Here is a 17,745-nt window from a genome sequence, read left to right on the forward strand (position 1 = left end):
CCACGGTGGCAGTGGGGAGGTTTGGGTGCATTATAAATGTTTCAAGGTCCCCAAAGGAAGGTTCCATAGAAATTGAACATGGTTGTTCAAATATTAGGATATAGGATACCTCCCCCCAAAATGGTGTTGCACCCATAATAACCCCCAGCAGACAGGGTTATGTGCATAAATTAAATACTGATGAATTCTTTAACCCTGCCAATTCCAATCATTATTTACCTGCTGGAAATTTAGACTATAGGGAACAATGTGTTTTTTTTTTTTTAAACTTATTGTAGAAGAAAGAAACCGACTGATTCTTCCTTTTCTAGAGGGCAACACTTTATTCTCACCTACCTCCATTCCCCTACTTTCCTTAGCTTTACCGTTTCTAAACATAGATCTTAACAGGAAACTTCATTGAGGAAGTATAAATCTTTAACCAAATGATCAGTCATCCCTAAGAAGGGCTGAAACAAGGTTTAAACTGGATTTAGTTTCCACAGTCTTGATGGTGGATACTGTTCGCAAGGGACTGTGTAGACACATCTAGGGCTAGTTATGGCCCCCACTTATCTTCCAACTTGCATAGAGATGCACATTCCTTCCCTCCCGCCCCCCGCTACTGGACCGTTGCAGTGCTTTTTGATGTTTCTTTGCTTGAATAATGCCATGGGTAGTAGGATCTTGTGTATTTACGTCCTGTACCTCAGAATATTCTTGGGAACATGAAATGCCTACATCTTGGCTTCGCTCTGTGTGATCAGGCAAAGCACACGCAGGTAGTGCTTAACACAGGGTTAATTGACCTAAAGAAATCAAAATCAGATGTGCATTCTTGAGCGGAATTCAGATGTTTGGATATTTTTTCCCTCTTGCTGGTACATCTGGGTGAGCTCAGCAGCTTGTGTATTTTGGCACTCAGGCCTGTCTAGTAACAGAAGACAAACTGTTTGGCTTGTTTTGTCTGTCTCATGGTCCCGTCTTGCTGTAGTGTTTCATTTTTACATTTCAGTGGCAGGTCAGGAGGGAAGCAGATATTAAATGCTGGGTTTACATGGTGTGGTTTTAAGTCAGGTACTCTAGTAATTACGGCTGCTAATAGCAATGAAACCCTGGGTACCATCTCTTGGAGTTGGGAGTATTATCGGTTGGGGGTGGCTACTTTGTCTAAAGGAGCTTTATACAGGAAGGAACAAGATTCAAAGTCCTGTGGGTAATAATTGCATATTGATATAGTTGTTGCTTATTTCCTTTTATTTCACAGTCAGCAGGAGGGAGAAAATGAAAGCAGGCTGCAGCATTGTGGATAAGCCAGAAGGAGCAGGAGGTAAGGAAGTGTGTATAATGTGAGACTCTGCACAGTGAGAACTCTTAAAAGCCTGATTTTCCTTTACATTGAGAACCCTTTACGTGGTTCTGACATTGTAAAGGCCCCTTTGTCAGAGCTGTGTGTGGATGGGAATCAGGCCATCAACGTTAATATCAAACAGCTCTGGAATTACGGTATAGGTGAGGTCTGAAGTCCTGTGAGTTTTGGATTTAGAATCACGCAGAGCAGTTACTGGGTTAAAACATTTTCCTATGGATGTTTTGCATGCAGGGTTTGTGATCTCTGACCTTGGTTCATGCCCCACTATGCCTTGTAAGTATTTTCATACCCAATTACTGTCTGATATAGAGGTAACACAGATGTCATCCGTCCGTAAGACAGTTTGGCTTAGCATAGTTCTCAGAAAAACCCCAAACCACCCTGTCCACAATGATCTGGGAAACCCTGCACCAATAGTTATGCTGGAAAACTGTTCTGGCACAGCTAAACTTGACAGTCATTCATAAGCACCTGTCAGCATGGCTGAAAGCGGTGTAGACTAAGATTTGCTCTTAGAGGCTGGGCAGGTGACTGGATTCGATGAAAACCTCTAAAAATCAGGCCTCTTGTTCAGATGCCTAAATATGGATTTAGGTGCCTGATTTTAGACACCCAAGTTCAAAAATATGGCCAAGATGTCGGGTGTGTAAAGATCCCTTTTCATTCTTTCTTGTTCTTCTAATGTCTTTTTTTATCTTTAGGTCTTGCTTCTGTTTGGTTTCACAATGTTGATTTTTCACATTTTCTTCTCTAGGGAGGCAGTATTGCATTGTTACAGCAAGAGAACTGCTGGACAGGACCTTTTGAGTTCTAGTCCTATTATTTATACTATAGTAGCGTGTAGAGACCGTAACCAAAATCACAGCCCCATTCTGCTAGACACAGTGAAAAGCAGCCACTGCTTTAAAGACCTTACAGTTGCTGAGCTCTGTTCCTAGCTCCAGTTTGCTATGTATTCTTTTGTTTTAATGGCTTTTAATTATTTCACTCTGTTGCTTTGGGTTCTCTTCAAGGCTATCACTTCCCAGAGTGGGCATACAAAACTGAATCGAGCCCCGGCTCCCGTCAGATCCAGCTCTGGCACTTCATCCTGGAGCTGCTGCAGAAGGAGGAGTTCCGCCATGTCATCGCCTGGCAGCAGGGCGAGTATGGGGAGTTTGTGATCAAGGACCCCGACGAGGTGGCGCGTCTGTGGGGCAGGAGGAAATGCAAACCGCAAATGAACTACGACAAGCTGAGCCGGGCCCTCAGGTGAATGGAAGGATGCTTGAAAACAATTGTTGATGAGGGTGAAATAGTCAGAATGGGGTTGCCAGAGAAGGATAGCTGGAAGATGTGGCTGATTCATGTACAAAGTTGATTATGGAAATTGAGACACACACACACACATACCCAGCGCAATTGCCCCTAAACTTTGGAAAATTATGGGACCATCTGGTTAGTTGATACAGTTGTATTTGGAAAAGGTTAGACAGACATGGGGAGGAAATGGCCACAGGGTTGTGACATAACAGAATATTTTTCCTCTACCCGACTGTGGGGTATAATGTCATAAATTTGCATTTATAATTTGAAGATCATTGTAATCAGGATTATTTACTTCTCGGGAGCTTTCCTGTCTCTCCTCTTCCTCTGGTTCTGATGCCTGCTTGAGTAATAGAGGTGTTGCAGGAAAAAACATTGGCTTATTCCATTATTCTGTTAGTGATACAGTTTCTGAGAAAGCAACTCCCTTGTTTAAGACCAGTTCCTACTTGTACAGAATTAGAGGGTGAAGACATGGGATTAAGATTCCTTCTTGATCCCACAATCAGTTGTTTTACAACAGTTGTATTTCCCTTATCTTTATCCTGGCGGTTGTCTCTATAAACATAAGTCACAGTGCAGTGGCATCCTGGTCTATGACTCTGACCCCCTAGGTGCCACAATAATACAAATAATAAATAATCATCATTGGCCCCCCTCAGTGTTCTTCTGCACCTGCTGCAGCAGTAAATTCAGCTCTAATCTGCTAAGAGCTGCTGACATCAGAGGAGTGTGCACCAGACAGAGGGTGGTATATGGCCAATCGTGTCATTCGGTTTAGTGGTGGTGATCAGTTTTTACTATGCACTTCTGAATCTATTAGTAAAGTTCTGTTACCTTTTCTCCTTGCCAACTTCAATCCTAGCTCTTGAAATCTTTCCCTCTGCGTAACCTTCACCAGAACGCAAACCAGTTTTATTTACCCCCTTCAAGAGCTTTTCAATCTCTGCTCTGTAGTTTGAAGCAGGAGTCAGCTCAAAATGGGCACAGTCCTGTTGGCTGGGGAGATGTAGCCTGGTCAGATCTATCATTATAAAAATGACACTGCGCTCCGTTCTGAGACGTGGTGGTGTTACCAACCTCGCTAATAATATGAGCCTCGCTGTCGTGCCCTCTGATCTCTCCTGGGCAGGGCAGGCAAAGATAAACAAGGAAGCAAACAAAACAGACTCATAATGGAACAGGAAGGAAACAATAAATTGAATAACACCAACACTGCAGCTGATGTATGGGAGTGGAAAAAACTCCACCTGTCTGATCCAGCCATGGTTCCTCGATCGCACTTAGAACTTCACTGGAGTGAGATTAATCAGCAGTGCTGGCACAAGCAGCCACCCCAAGTAGGAAACTTTTGTCTTCCCACCCCCTCCTTGTACTCCAGCTGCTTGGTTTCTTGCCATCTGTGCAAACACAAAGTGCTGACAACCAAGATTTTTAAATAACAAGGGGTGTGGGGGTGAATCGTGTGTGGTATTTCGGTGTACTGGTTAGGTCTACACTTGAGCTAGGGTTGTGATTTCCTGCTTGCGTTGCCGTGCACTAGCTCTCCTCGGGCTAGCATGCTAAAAACAGTCATGTAGCCATGGTAGCACAGGCAGCCGTTCTGAGTGCAAACCCACTTAACCCCGCAGGTGCGAACTTGACGGCTAACCCACGCCGTCGCTCGCCGCTACCGTGGCTACGCTACAATTTTTAGTGTGCTACCTTGATGTGAGCTGGAGCATGTCTGCGCAAGCTGGGACTCTCACCCCAAGCTCATAGTGTAGACATGGCACTGGCAGCCCGAGGACCAAGGTTAGCCCTGGTGCAAGCAGGTAGGGTTCCCATTGGAGTTGATGGCCGGGGGAGGTGCTGATTTCCTCGCCGACGTGCAGTACTTGGATTTCGTGGCTGAAGCTGGGCTAGCTGAATAGCAGCTCTGCCTATTTGTAGTTCCTCTTCACTTGCAGCAGTGATCAAAGGATTTGACAAAAGAGGATACGTATTACTGTTCCTGCTACAATGATGGGTAAATCAGACCACGGAGGGGAAGTCACTCGCCCGAGCTCACAGGCAATTCAGTGGTCGAGCTTGGGACAGAATCCAGGTCTTCTGACTGCCCATCCATTGCCCCATACCCCGGACCATGGTGTCTCCTATAGTATCCAAGAAGCTGGAGATGGAAAGGACCTTTGAGGGCATCTCTCCTCACCTTCCAACAGCACAGTGACACTTTTGGCAGCAGTTCCACTGACGCCATTGAGTGGGTGCTCCCATATGCTTTCAGAACGTGAGCTTTACTTTAATCCAGACTGTTTTATGGACACGTTCCTTCCCATTCTCAATCCTTTAACATCCCTGTGGCAACTACAGCTACTGCTTACGTGGAATAGAAGCCATAGAAAAGTAACATACTTCGCTATCTTTAATGGAATTTAGCAGTTGGAAATGACGAGCCAGTACCATGTGCCCGGCCAGCTCTCTGGGCTGCCAGCAAGTCCTCTGGGAACCACAGTCTAGGAAGCCCTGTGTTGGGAGGCAGTGTCACTGATCTCACCATTTGGGAGGCCCAGTAGAGAGAGCACTGCAGTGGGATCTACGGTTTTATTCCCAGCTCTGCCACTGCCCTGCTGGGTGACCTTGGGCAAGTCACTTTGTCTGTTTCCTCATCTGTAAAAAGTGGATAATGATACTAACCTTCACAAAGTGCTTTGAGACCAATGGCTGAAAAGAGCTATAGACGAGCTAGGAATTCTTCTTCTTTGGAAACTTTTCCTGACAACAGCCTCAATTTTCATGTGCTTAATTTTACTCTTCTCTGAGTAGCTTTATTTCTTTGTAGACCGTTGAAACTTGGACATAGTAGAAGGAAGGCAAGCCTTAGAGTGGCTTAAGCAATAGACATTAAGCTGTATTGGATCTGACTGGCAGAGCTCTTGATAGTGTTTTCATTTTTTTTGACAGATATTATTATAACAAGAGGATTCTTCACAAGACAAAAGGGAAAAGGTTTACCTACAAGTTCAACTTCAACAAGCTGGTGATGCCCAACTATCCATTTATTAACATACGGCCCAATGGTAAGCTGGAAACGGGGTTCCTGTCAAATCCTAATCAATGTGCGTTGATTGGCAGCATATGGGATGCTGAGCTTATGCTGTGACATGCCTGTAGTGCAGGGAGGCAGCTAAAATCCCACCCAGCGATCTGCACAGATTCCTTCCACAATCTCTCATTTGTCCACGCTTCCAAGCAATCAGTGCTAATATGGTGGGAATGTCAGTACTATGATGATACTTAAACTGGAGTGCACTTCCCCTCCGTTTGCCCTCCCGTGGCAGCCTTTAAGGCAGTGGTCCCCAACCTTTTTCGTCTGGCGGGTGCCAGACGACGAGCCACGGAGGACCGTGGCGGCAGACGAGCATCCGCCGAAATGCCGCCGACAGGCAGCAATGTCAGTAGGCGTTGCCTCTGGATGCTGCTGCTTGCCGGCGGCATTTCAGCGGATGCTCATCCGCTGGCCAGTACGCGGGCGCACTTAGACACCCCGGCGGGCCCCATGGCACCCTCGGGCACCGCGTTTGGGACCCCTCCTTTAAGGCAAGCTCGAGGCATGTCGGCTTTCTATGTAGCCTTGGTTGGTTGTCTTTATTGGATGTTGGGGATTTGCTTCGCTCGCAGTTTTATTGGAGTGTCTTGTCCTTCTGATAATAGAAGGTTTCAGTTCTATTGCAGGGACCTTGTCGTACGTGCTTGCAAAGCACCCTGTACGTTTATGGTGCCGTATAAATGTGACCTTTCCTGTTACGATGTCCAGAGGTCTCCGGGACTGGCTGCATGTAAATGTTATCAAAATGTTCACAGCCTAAAGACAGCGATAAAGAACTCCCTGCTCTCCTGAAGAGCAGTTAAACCAGCTCTTATGCTGACAGCAGTCCTTGATTGCTTTGTTCCTGCCCCTTTTGTGTCAAGCAGAACAATTCTTGGCTAAATTGCTCTGGCTTTCAGGAGAATTTGCTATCAAGTGCACCTCAGAGCAGCTTCCAGTGGTAGGTTTTGACTGACTTGTGAGTCACGGGAGTTCCTGAACTCTTGTGGTGACCCAAATCCACAATGGTTTAACAGGACAGCCACAAGGTGCTTAGACAGGAAGCTTCAGTTTTGGCCATTAGGATGTTTGGGGCATTGAGTCTCTTGTCTTTGAGTCAATAATTCCTGAGTATAAGTTCCACACCAGGGTCTGGGCTAATGCCAGCATTAATGCGGCAATTATGTTAGAGGGTCCATCCGTCTTGAGTTCCACTCTGGTGGGTTTTGCGGTGGAATCTAAGATCCTCATACGATTGAGGGCTAACCCGGGAATCATAGGGAGCGCACGACCCCAGGAAAGAATGCATTCTAATGTTGAAGGATGAGAGTGCCATTGGTGGGTGTAGAATGGCGCCTGCATACCTAAACAGCCCCCACGCTCATCAGGGAGGATCATGTTGAACATGATCAGTGGGACGCTTCTGGGGGCCATTACGTTTGGGGCCTAAACTGCAGAACTCAATGCCGCAAGAAGTTGGATCAGAAGGGACCCTCGCCTGGCCACGTTCAGAGCGCCGTGCCGGCCTCACCTCATCAAGAAGGCCTGACGAATGGCTGAAGATCAACCTAACAAAGAAAAGGGGATCGTGTTTGTGGAGACTGAGTGGTGGCTGCTATTCAAAGCGGGGGATGATAGTCTGAGAGAGAGATGTTTGTTATCCTTACTGTTGTACTTTGTGCTTAGCTACCATGATGACTGGGGCACTTTCATAAATACCTAGCTAGATCCTGGCAGTGCAACCACTGTGCGTCTAACTCCTCATTTGGCAGCCTCAACTATGAAAGTCCAGAACTGTGGTTTCAAAGAGCCTGTCCTTTAAGAAAACATCCACCCTGGGGTAGGAGCCAATGGAGGAGTAGAAATCGCCACTGAAGTAGAGGTGCTTCCCCCATGTGAGAAGTGTCGCGTGTAGGGAAGAAATGTATTTTCCAGGTGCCCTGAACCCAAGCATGAGGGATATAAAATGTAGCGTGGAGCTGCACTGCAGATCTATAATTACGACAGCAACAAGTCTGAGCAGTTCCACCCCAACATTGCTCACTACTGCTCCTGTTTGCCGCCACTCCCTCCTGTCCCTGGGGCATGCATTTAAAAAAAAAATATAGTTTGGAGAATTGGAATGCATCTGTCTAATTACAACCTGTTTTCTTTCCTCCTGGCTGGGGGTGGGGGTTGGGATATTAAACCTGTTTGGGGCACTGGAATCAGATTTCCCCCTCTCTCCTCTCTGTTGTGTGCACTTTCCTGGGTAGAGGTGCTTGGGTCTCTTTGTGTCTGAGGTGAGAGCAGGCACAAAACTGCATTAATCAGACTTCTGTTAGCAATAGCAAATATTAAGCACAAGGGTCTTCTCGAGCCTTCAGATGGGAGTTGTCTGAAATGGTGGGCAAAAGGAACCTGTTTGAGTAGCAATATTACTGGGGAAATCGTCTGAGATCAAATCTCTTCCGTTCTGGAAAAGCACAAACGGGTGGGTTTTGAAGTCCCGTCGTGAGAATTGGAGCTTTATCAGCGGTGTGTGTAGTGGCTTCAGTAAAGCTGTATTGCGTAACGTCTGTCGTGCACGCTGCCTCCTCAAAAAGCCTCTCAGTTAAACAGGAGAGCGAAGGAGACCTCGAGAGAGACAGAAGGGGCAGGGGAACCGTGTTTGGATCTGAAAATCACCAATTAGTTGACAGTGGAGACGAGGGGAATAAAGAGCAGGTTTCTAAGGCTGCTCCCAGCCGATCACCTATTACACTGCTGAGCATATGTGGTGCTTTTGTGTTACGTTTTTAAGTATCTCCAGGTGCCGCCCCAGCCTTGAAGCTCTTACACGTGACACTGTACGCTCATGGCGGGGGGAGGGATAGCTCAGTGGTTTGAGCACTGGCCTGCTAAACCCAGGGTTGTGAGTTCAGTCCTTGAGGGGGCCACTTAGGGATCTGGGGCAAAAATCAGTACTTGGTCCTGCTAGTGAAGGCAGGGGGCTGGACTCGATGACCTTTCGAGGTCCCTTCCAGTTCTATGAGATAGGTATATCTCAATATTATTATTTATTATTATATTACTTTCCTCCCTGGCCACGTGGGTTCCTAACCCTCCTTTCTCATTCTCTCCCTTGCACAGGTGTCGTCCCACAGAGTGCCCCACCCGTCCCCACCGCTTCGTCCCGCTTCCATTTCCCACCCTTGGACAGCCACTCTCCCACCGAGGACGCCCAGCCCAGCCGGTTCTCCGGTGGATCCCTGGGGCCAGCCAGCCAGGAGCCTCTGAACGACAGCGGCGACAGGAAGCCTGACGTGCCGGAGTTGGAGGATGTCTCCTCAGACTGGCGGCGTGGCGTGGATCTCATGGCTTCTCGGAATGCCGTGGGCCCTGGGAGCATGAATAACCCGAAGCGCAAGCCGGAGGTCATGCTGCCTCTCTTCACGAGGCCTGGGATCTACCCGGATCCTCACAGTCCTTTTGCCGTGTCCCCTCTTCCAGGACGCGGTGGGGTCTTAAATGTCCCAATCTCGCCTGCCTTGTCTCTGACTCCAACCCTCTTCTCCTACAGCCCCTCGCCGGGTCTCAGCCCCTTCACAGGTAGCAGCTGCTTCTCTTTCAACCCCGAGGAAATGAAACACTACCTGCATTCACAAGCCTGCTCGGTCTTCAACTACCACCTGAGCCCGCGGACTTTCCCCCGCTATCCGGGGCTCATGGTCCCACCACTACAGTGCCAGATGCATCCCGAAGAGCAGCCCCAGTTCCCGATCAAGCTACAGCCTCCACCTGTGGGGCGTAAGAACAGAGAGAGACGGGAAAGCACTGAAGAGGCGACTGCCCCCCCGCTGGCTCCTGCTTCGCCCAGGGTTAAGGTTGAGCCCATAGCGGACAAGGAGCTTGAGAATGAAGAGCCACCAGCCAAAGGGAAGGACAACAGGGAGGAGGAGGAGGAAGGGCCTGGCATGGTAATGCCAAACACCAGCCTGGAAGGAGAGAGAGGGGCTGTATTTGCCAGGCCAGCTGCCCCGTCCTGGCCCTCTGCACCACCAGCACCTCCCCGAATAAACTTCCCCACTGAAGAATCCCAGGGGCAAGGGGAAGGAGGTGGAGAGAAGCCATCCAGAGAGCCAGTGGGAGACACAGGGGCGCAGGAAAAGAGAGAGGATGCCCTGATGCCACCAAAACTGCGTCTGAAACGTCGTTGGAACGGTGACCGGCAGGCGGAAGCCCCAGAGGAGCACCAGAACGGGAAGGTGCACTGGAACGGCGTGCTGGGTGCCTCGCACCTCGTCCCACCACCCAAGGCAGTGACAGCCACTGCTGCATCGGACACCTAGGAACTAACTGGAAAGCGCTACAGTCCGTTTGTATTAGAATCCATGTATTTATGTAGCAATGTTGCGGTGGGGGCGGGGGACTAGAATGGTTTGATAATTCTAGGGACTAGGACTTTGGTTTTTTGTGTTGTTTTTAATTTGTTGAATCGAAGGTGAGACTCTGCTTGTCCTGGTTAGGAGAGGGAGGCGCTAACCTCTTCTGTGCGTGAGGTCAAGGCCTTACGCAAACTCCAGAAAGACCAAGCCACAGTCTCCAGTGAGGCTTATGAACTCCAGACATAATCTACTTTATATTCTCTAGTATTTATAGAAGCAAGACTCTGACTGTAGTTTCTTTTGATGGCGTCGGGTGCGGCAGTGGAAAAAGATTTCCTAAACAGTTCGATCGGAGATGCGATTTTTTTTTTTTTTTTTTTTGTCGGCATCACGAGCTGTCGCGCTTTTCAGCGGGTTTGGCGGACGGGAATGTTGCACTGTCTTTAAATTGAAACAGAGATTGCAGAAAGACAAACACAAAAAACCAAAACAGCTTGGCGTCAGTAGGAGGAAGCTGCTGAAAACTCAGCAGTCGGTGGTTTTTGAGTCAAGCTGTATTTCTGACAAACAACTCTCATTAGGACTTGAAGACGCAATGGTCGTTCTTTCAGCCTTCTTGAAATATTGAAAAAGCCATGAGCAATTGTAAAATCTTTCAGGGAAGGGAGTAGTGGAGTGGGAAAAATAACCTAATGCCTTTAATAGAATGCATTAAAATGTACCCTAGGTTTTTTCTTCTTCTTTCTAATAGTATGGGTGGGGTGGGGAAGTGATTGGAAGATTAACCCTCTAATTTGATTGTGGTGAGTTCATGGAAAAGGAATGAGAGCTTTGTTAAATCTACTCCCTTTATTGTTTGGTTCCCCTATCACTTTGAGTCATGCCTTAAGTACATAGATACACTTTACGTGATCAGGGTCTGTTGACCGAAGAAGCTTGTATAACAGCTGGATCATCTTGACCGAGGTTGGGTTTCCATTTGGTATTGGGGGTCTGTCTCACTTTTAATACCATTGGAAGGAAAACGTTGTTTAGATTGACTGCGATGGGTGCGGATATAAAGGATTGCGTGGAGGGACAGGAACAGGGCAGGGTGGCATTGAAGACAATGTTCCAGTGGGGGCAAGAGAGGTGAATTTTAGAGGGCAAGCTGGTGCTGTAGAGTATGCCAGCAGTTTGGTGAGTGGTGGTGGTGGCGGCTACTCAGACCTTGCTTTGTAAATCTTGCCACATTATTTGCGATAAACCTGCTGGTTCCCTGGATAGCTATGTTTCTCATTAGACTAATTGGCCTGGGCTTCGGATTACACCGAGGAATGTGATTCTTTCCTGTTGCATTGGGACTAATTTCTAATGATTCCTTGAAAGGAACTTGAACGATTGATCTTGGCAGGGATAAAGTCGTATCTACAGTGTTGTCGTTTGTTCATGCACGTCTAGGAAAACAGTTTTGAGCAGGCAAGCTACTTTAATAGAGAGCTTAGCAACTGTTGTGAGGGGCAGGGACAGTATGTGTGCGCAGAGTATGACTTGCATACGCTATTACGCAAATATAAACCTGGTCTACATGGTTAAGAGGGAAGTTTGCCTGCGCAGCCTGGAGTTGAAAACCTGACAGTAAGGCCCTGCCTAAGCAGAATACTGTACAAAGTACGAGGAGCATTCTTAGTCGAACTGCTCTGTTTGGTAACTACTGCCTGAGAGGCACTGGCAGAAACGTGTGTAAACCAGGGGGCGGGGAAGGGGTTCTGAGCTCTTTACTGGGGCAGCTCCGCTTAGTTGCAGCATCTGTGCCGTGGGGCAGTTCCCGCTTCTTTCCCAGCTGCCTGATCTGTGCACGCTGCATTAGAACCCACGGACTTCCTCGCTCCCAGTTCTTGGCCGTAATCCTTCCCCCACAGGGTTGCCTTTTCAGCATCGAGGTTTACCTCCAAATTTGGAAGTGAGCATGGGGGGAAAGGGAAAGGCGTCCCTGGCTTTCGGAACATCCCTTTCCCGAAGAGTGGGCCAGCAGATGTCAGTATGAACTCAGGAATAGAAACTCGAGGCCTTTCGAATCAGTAATGCATATCTTCAGCCCCGTCATACCCAAGTGCCAGAATCAAGGGATGCTGCTCCCGTTTGAGGGGGAATAAAATCACCCGTTTCACGCTTCTTTTTCCAAATGAAAGTTAAAACTACATTTAAAATGTCATTTGGCTTTAAAAGTTTGCAATCGGTTTGGGTTGGGGGTGGGAGGGTCGATTGTCATTGCACTGCAAACTGGGATCTCCAAGTTCAGGGATAAAGGACTCAGGTTCTCAGGACAATGGACCAGTGAACGCCGGGTGCATCGGCGTTGGGGTGATGTATTCAGCTTTGGAGGAGGGGGCGGCAAAGCCCGTTAGGCAGCGTTCCCCTGTTCCCTAGCTGGCTCAGGAAGACACCTCTTTGCAAAGGTGTTCCTCCTGACCAAACTTAACATTGCCTAGCAGCAGCTTAAAGGAGGAAGCTTATAAATACATTTTAAATAAAATATATATATATTCCAGTGTGCCAAATATTTAAACTTTTAAAGTTTAAATGGTTGAAATCTCAGCGTCCACCTGTATTAACTAATCAAGAGCATGTTAATGTTTTAAACCATTTTCGCTTTGTTTAGCCATAGAGAATCTGTAGGAAAGGAACTTTAATGAGACAACCAGCTGTAATCTGAGGTTTGGGGGGGGGAGAATTGTCAGGGCAAAGCATGAGGTTGGGAATGTTAGCCGAGCATCTCCCCTCAGTGTTGCAAAATTGTCAAACCCTGGGGGTCAGTCTGCTCAGTAATGAAAATTATTCCTCACATCCCCCAGGGAAGGGCGAGTTGGGTTTTGCAAGGCTATACTAGCTGGGGGTGGTATTTGGCTAATACTGCCCTGCTCCACATAGGGAATTTAACCTCTCTACAATACTGTGTGGGTGAAGAGAAAGGAATGGCCTCCTCTCGAAGCATTAAAACCCTCGTGACAAGCTGTCACTGTCTTCACCTACAAGACAGGTTAAACCCATTGCTTGGTTGTCTTATTTTTTTATTTATTCTATAATTATGTGTTTATTTTTTAAAGTAACTTTTTTCTTTTTTTTTCCTCTTATGGTTCCTGGTGGGTTTTAAAAAGGATTTCTTCTCTTGGTTTGAAATATTTTTAATCAGATTGTTTAAAAAAAAAAACTGTTAAATTTTAGTGTGTTTTTAAGGAGAAAAAGTATTTACTGGTAGAAAGTTTTTTTTTAAAAAAATTCACTTTTCGTGAGGCATGATCTTTGACTTCATTAGAGTTGATTCAGCAGGGATTAATATGGATGCATACACATCTGACTCTGTTAGCTTGAGCTAGCTGTCCACTGAAAGCAGAATTAAGTGTGTGTATATGTACATAAAAATGTAAAGTAGTCTTTAAATACTCCATTGTGCAGTGCCTTTAGCTGTCCCACTTTCTATAAAGTCTTCAAAGTTTGCATATATATATTATATATATATATGATGTAATGTTATAGAAATATATGTATAATATACATATTTTTTTCCAGGGGTATCTGATAGCTCTGTATTTTGTTATGGAAGTTGAAAGAAAAAAAAAGTATTTTACCTCAAATTAAAAAGTTAAATAAACCTTTTAAATAAGTCAACAAAGTTTTTTTTAGTTTATTTGTGCTTTGTCTGATTGTCTGTCTCTATGGTGCCCGTTAGCAGAGTATCTTCATGCCTCAGACACGCTAATGCATGGATGCTCACATGCATGGTGAGATATGGGGAAGAATCATCCACATTTTACAAGGTGGGAAGCAAATAGATTAAGTGATTCAACCGTTGTCTTATAAGAAGTCTCCAGCAGAACTGAAAACTGAATCCAGATCTTCCAAGTTGATTGTTTTAACCACAAGACCGAACTCGGCACTCTGATGCCTAGCTGTTATATAGCACTTTGAGACCTGCAGAGGAAAAGTTCTCTTACAAAAGGTCAGTAGGACTATCTGCATTTTAGGGATGGTGAAACTGAGGCACCGGGGGGGGGGGGGGGGAATTGACCGTGGTTGTGTGGCAGAGCCATGAGTAATACCCAGGTGTCCTGATTACCTGTCCTGTGCCTTAGCCAAGGACCATTTTTACAGGCTTCCTTAAATGCCACTTGCATACAGAATCTTGTCGCATGCATTTCTCTAACAACCCTCCCCTCCTTTCTCCTCCTGCTAATGGAGATCAGTATTTCCTTCTCCACCGTGCACTGTCAGTAGCCATGTCATTGCTCCCTTAAACCCTTGAATATGCCTCCTCTTCTGACTGTCACCATGACTACTCTCTCCTTGGTACGCATGCAGCTTTGTAATCCGGCAGCTGCGTGCTCTGCTTCTTGTGGTTCCTCTGGTTTGCCCTAAACTGCGTCCTGCTCCTCACAGCCGACACCAGCACGTTGTATGTTTTTTCCAGGTCATTCTGAACATTCCTTTGTGGAGATGCACAGTGCGTTCTGGCTGGTCATATTGATGATGCTCCTCATGTCCTCCAGCAGAATGAGTTTGCCCTGTATCTATTTTCCCCCCTCTCCAGAGAACTCAAGTGTGTGACCTCAGTGGCGTGTTTCAGCTCCCCCCCTCTCTCCTAGCTGGCGAGCAAACTCAAACCTGAATTTCCAGTGACTGGCTACTGTCCAAACTGTACAGGTGGCGGCTTCTCTCGGAATGCATGTGGTGAGTTAAGTTTTGGCGCCATTCGTATACTGGAACTCCTCTGATTTTGGAATTGTGCAGTTTGTTGCCAATGTCCTATTTTAACCTGCTCGCTCTCTCTGAGCGAGGCTGAAGAGGTGCCAAAGGCAGTTGGCTCCATGGCAGGAATTCATCTTGAGTGCAGTCTTCCCATCGTCTTGTCGTAATTATCCTTGGGTTTAAGTGCATTGTGTTCTTGTGCCCATCTCTAACACCTTTGTCCAAGCCTTCCCATATACAGGGTATTTTTTGTTTGCTGTTTTAACCCTGCCCTCTGAATAACAAACTGACATAGAGTTGGGATAGATAAGCAGCTGTTAAAGACCTACTGAAGGACTAGACATGCAGCCCATATAATGGAGGACATCCACTCAATGTGCAGCGGCAGACAAAAAAGCAAACAATGTTGGGAGTCATTAAGAAAGGGATAGATAATAAGACAGAAAATATCATATTGCCTCTATATAAATCCACAGTACGCCACTGTCAGAAGACAGGATACTGGGCTAGATGGACCTTTGGTCTGACCCAGTCTGGCTGTTCGGCTGTTCTTATGTTAAGAGGTGGGGTATCCTCCAGATGACACCTGGCCCTAACGAGCTGTATCACTGAGGTGCTAGTAATATGGTCAAGCATTTACCCCTCATTCCTATAACTGCGCTGTGGACTCTATCTAAGGAAAACTCTTAACGGTTTCATTTGACTATCTGAAATTTTGCCTGGTGAGATTTCCGGCCATGAATACAATGAGTTACGTGCTGTGGTGGAGCTTGATGACCACAAGGTTGGCAGGTAAAAGGATGAAACGTGTCTTTTAAGCCTAGGACTGTGCCAGCGGCTAGCAACGCTCCCAGCAGCAGGAATCCATGGAAAGCTCTCCTTGGTTACAGGAAGAGGCCTTAATTGCTCAGTGATGGTACTGATGTGAGATTCTCCTGGTGAAATAGGCTTCAGCCCACCACCACTGGGAACCTGATGTTGGATGGTCAGTAGCAGAAGCCTTTTCACCCTCCAGATAAGACTGAGTGGTATCGCTCGTGCGAATGTTGGACGTCGGTACAGAAGGCTATGGAGTGCAGGCTTTTTCCAACAGGTGTGATGTGGCCAAGGTAAAAGGAATGGCTGGTGCAGACAGAGTACAATAGAGCCAGGGTTAAACCCACTCGTAGTTTTAATATCTCCATGAGCACACACTCACTTTCTGTTCCATCCAATGCCTGTCATTTGAAAGCTTATTTTGATTTAGCTTAAAGAAGTTCCTAATAGACTTTAAACACACAGAAGTCCAGTTTAAACCTAAATAAGTGTCCACGAAGCGACGTGCAGCAAGCTTTTTGTATTGCAGTGGCGCCTAGCAACCTCCATTGTGCGCCAGGACCCCATGGTGCTAGGCTCTGTACATACACGGGCAGAAGGATCATCTGTGCCCCCTAAGGACTTGCAATCTCTATATAAGAGACGACAAATTGATAAAGAGCACAAGGAAACAATGAGACAATACAGGCTGATGCAACGGGCAGTGATCTCAGCTCAAGCTTGTTTAAAGTAAACCTAAACTGGCTTAAAAATCGCATCTTTAAAACGTTAGCCATGGAAAATGGCCTTGAAGTGGAGTCGGGGGTGATGTCCAAGAGCCTTGTAGTGTGACTGAATCAAGCCCAGTGACTGGTTCATGGTCAGAGAGCAGATCTGTGTCAGAAGGGGATGGGACGTTGGGAGTTCCTGGCCCTGTACTTACATCACAGTACTGTGCCTCTCTGTGATCACATTTCAATGCCCCTTTATCATTCTCTTGTAAATTGCTTCAGCACAAATAGAACAGTAGTGCTGCATTTCAGGTCATTAAAATCCAACCCTTACCAGCTGCCCCCATGCAAAATTTTCTCTTAAGAAGCAAAGAAATTCCAGGCAATGACAGTCGGCCTGTCCTTCTGTTGCCCGTGCGTGGTTTGGCAAAGGCCTTACATTCTGTTTTTTAAATGCACAATGAATAGGAATTGCATGTTAATTAAATACCCATTCATTGCAAGGACATATGTATTAGGGTTTGATAGGGGCTGCTCACAGCACTATCTTTTTTCTGGTTAATCCTCAAAGGTTTATACTAATCAATTAGTTTTTGTAACCCTAATAGCATTTGCTGTCTGTCAAATATAAACAGAATGCATATTTGAAACACCTTAAGTGTTTCCAGTAATAGCACTGGGTTGTGTATGAATCAGTGTTCTTTAGCACTGAAAGGCAATAATAAAATACACAAAGATTGCAATGGTCCACAATGAGACAAAGGGCCTGATCTTTATTTGAATTCAGAGCGCTCTAGCGGTGCAAAGGGGCCTTAATGTTAATGTAACTGATTTGCAGCCACTTCAAGGCTCCTTTCCACGGGCAGCCTGCTGAAAAGTGCATTAATGTAAGAGCTTGTCTACATGGGGAAGTTGGCCGGCAGAGCTGTAGCAGAATAATTATTACCCCAATATAGCTTCACTGGTCAATTTCCTAATGTAGACAAACCCTAAATGACAACTGGAGCCAAGTGTAGGATGAACCCTTGTAAGTTTGTGTCACGCACTTGTGTGAAATTAGATCAACATGGTGAGTGGTGCTCGTGAAAGCCGTGAAATGGGACGTTTTGCTTAAAATGTGTGGGGTCAAATTGGTCCCTTACATAACTCGGATTTCCTGCCATTTATCTTAAACTGGTTTGCAAAGGGAGCTAAAGCTCTGCATCCAAACTGCCCTGGGCGTTTAAAATCTGAATCTAGCTCTAAATGTTTGTAGTTTAAATCTCCCTCTGCCTTGCATATGGGGCCTAAAGTACCTATATGGCCTCCATTATCATAGTGTCTGGGCACCTCACAATCTTCACAACCCCTCTCTCCCCAGCCCCACCCAGTGAGGCAGGGCAGTGTGGTGTTATCTTAATTTTTTCCAAAATCTTTGACGAAATT

At 46.4% G+C, this 17,745-nt stretch overlaps 1 protein-coding gene across 1 annotated transcript; it reads left to right on the forward strand.

The window, feature by feature from the left end:
• Positions 1-1,250: 1,250 nt before the first annotated feature.
• On the forward strand, positions 1,251-13,182 carry ETV3 (ETS variant 3). The gene is made up of 4 exons (XM_026656301.1): positions 1,251-1,309; positions 2,365-2,602; positions 5,600-5,715; positions 8,835-13,182. The coding sequence occupies exons 1-4, from the start codon at positions 1,264-1,266 to the stop codon at positions 10,031-10,033; spliced, it is 1,599 nt and encodes a 532-aa protein (XP_026512086.1). The 5' UTR covers positions 1,251-1,263; the 3' UTR covers positions 10,034-13,182.
• Positions 13,183-17,745: the final 4,563 nt, after the last annotated feature.

The sequence above is a fragment of the Terrapene carolina genome, unplaced genomic scaffold (genome assembly GCF_002925995.2).
Source record: "Terrapene carolina triunguis isolate 2854851 unplaced genomic scaffold, T_m_triunguis-2.0 Scaffold227, whole genome shotgun sequence".
Lineage (NCBI taxonomy): Eukaryota > Metazoa > Chordata > Testudines > Emydidae > Terrapene > Terrapene triunguis.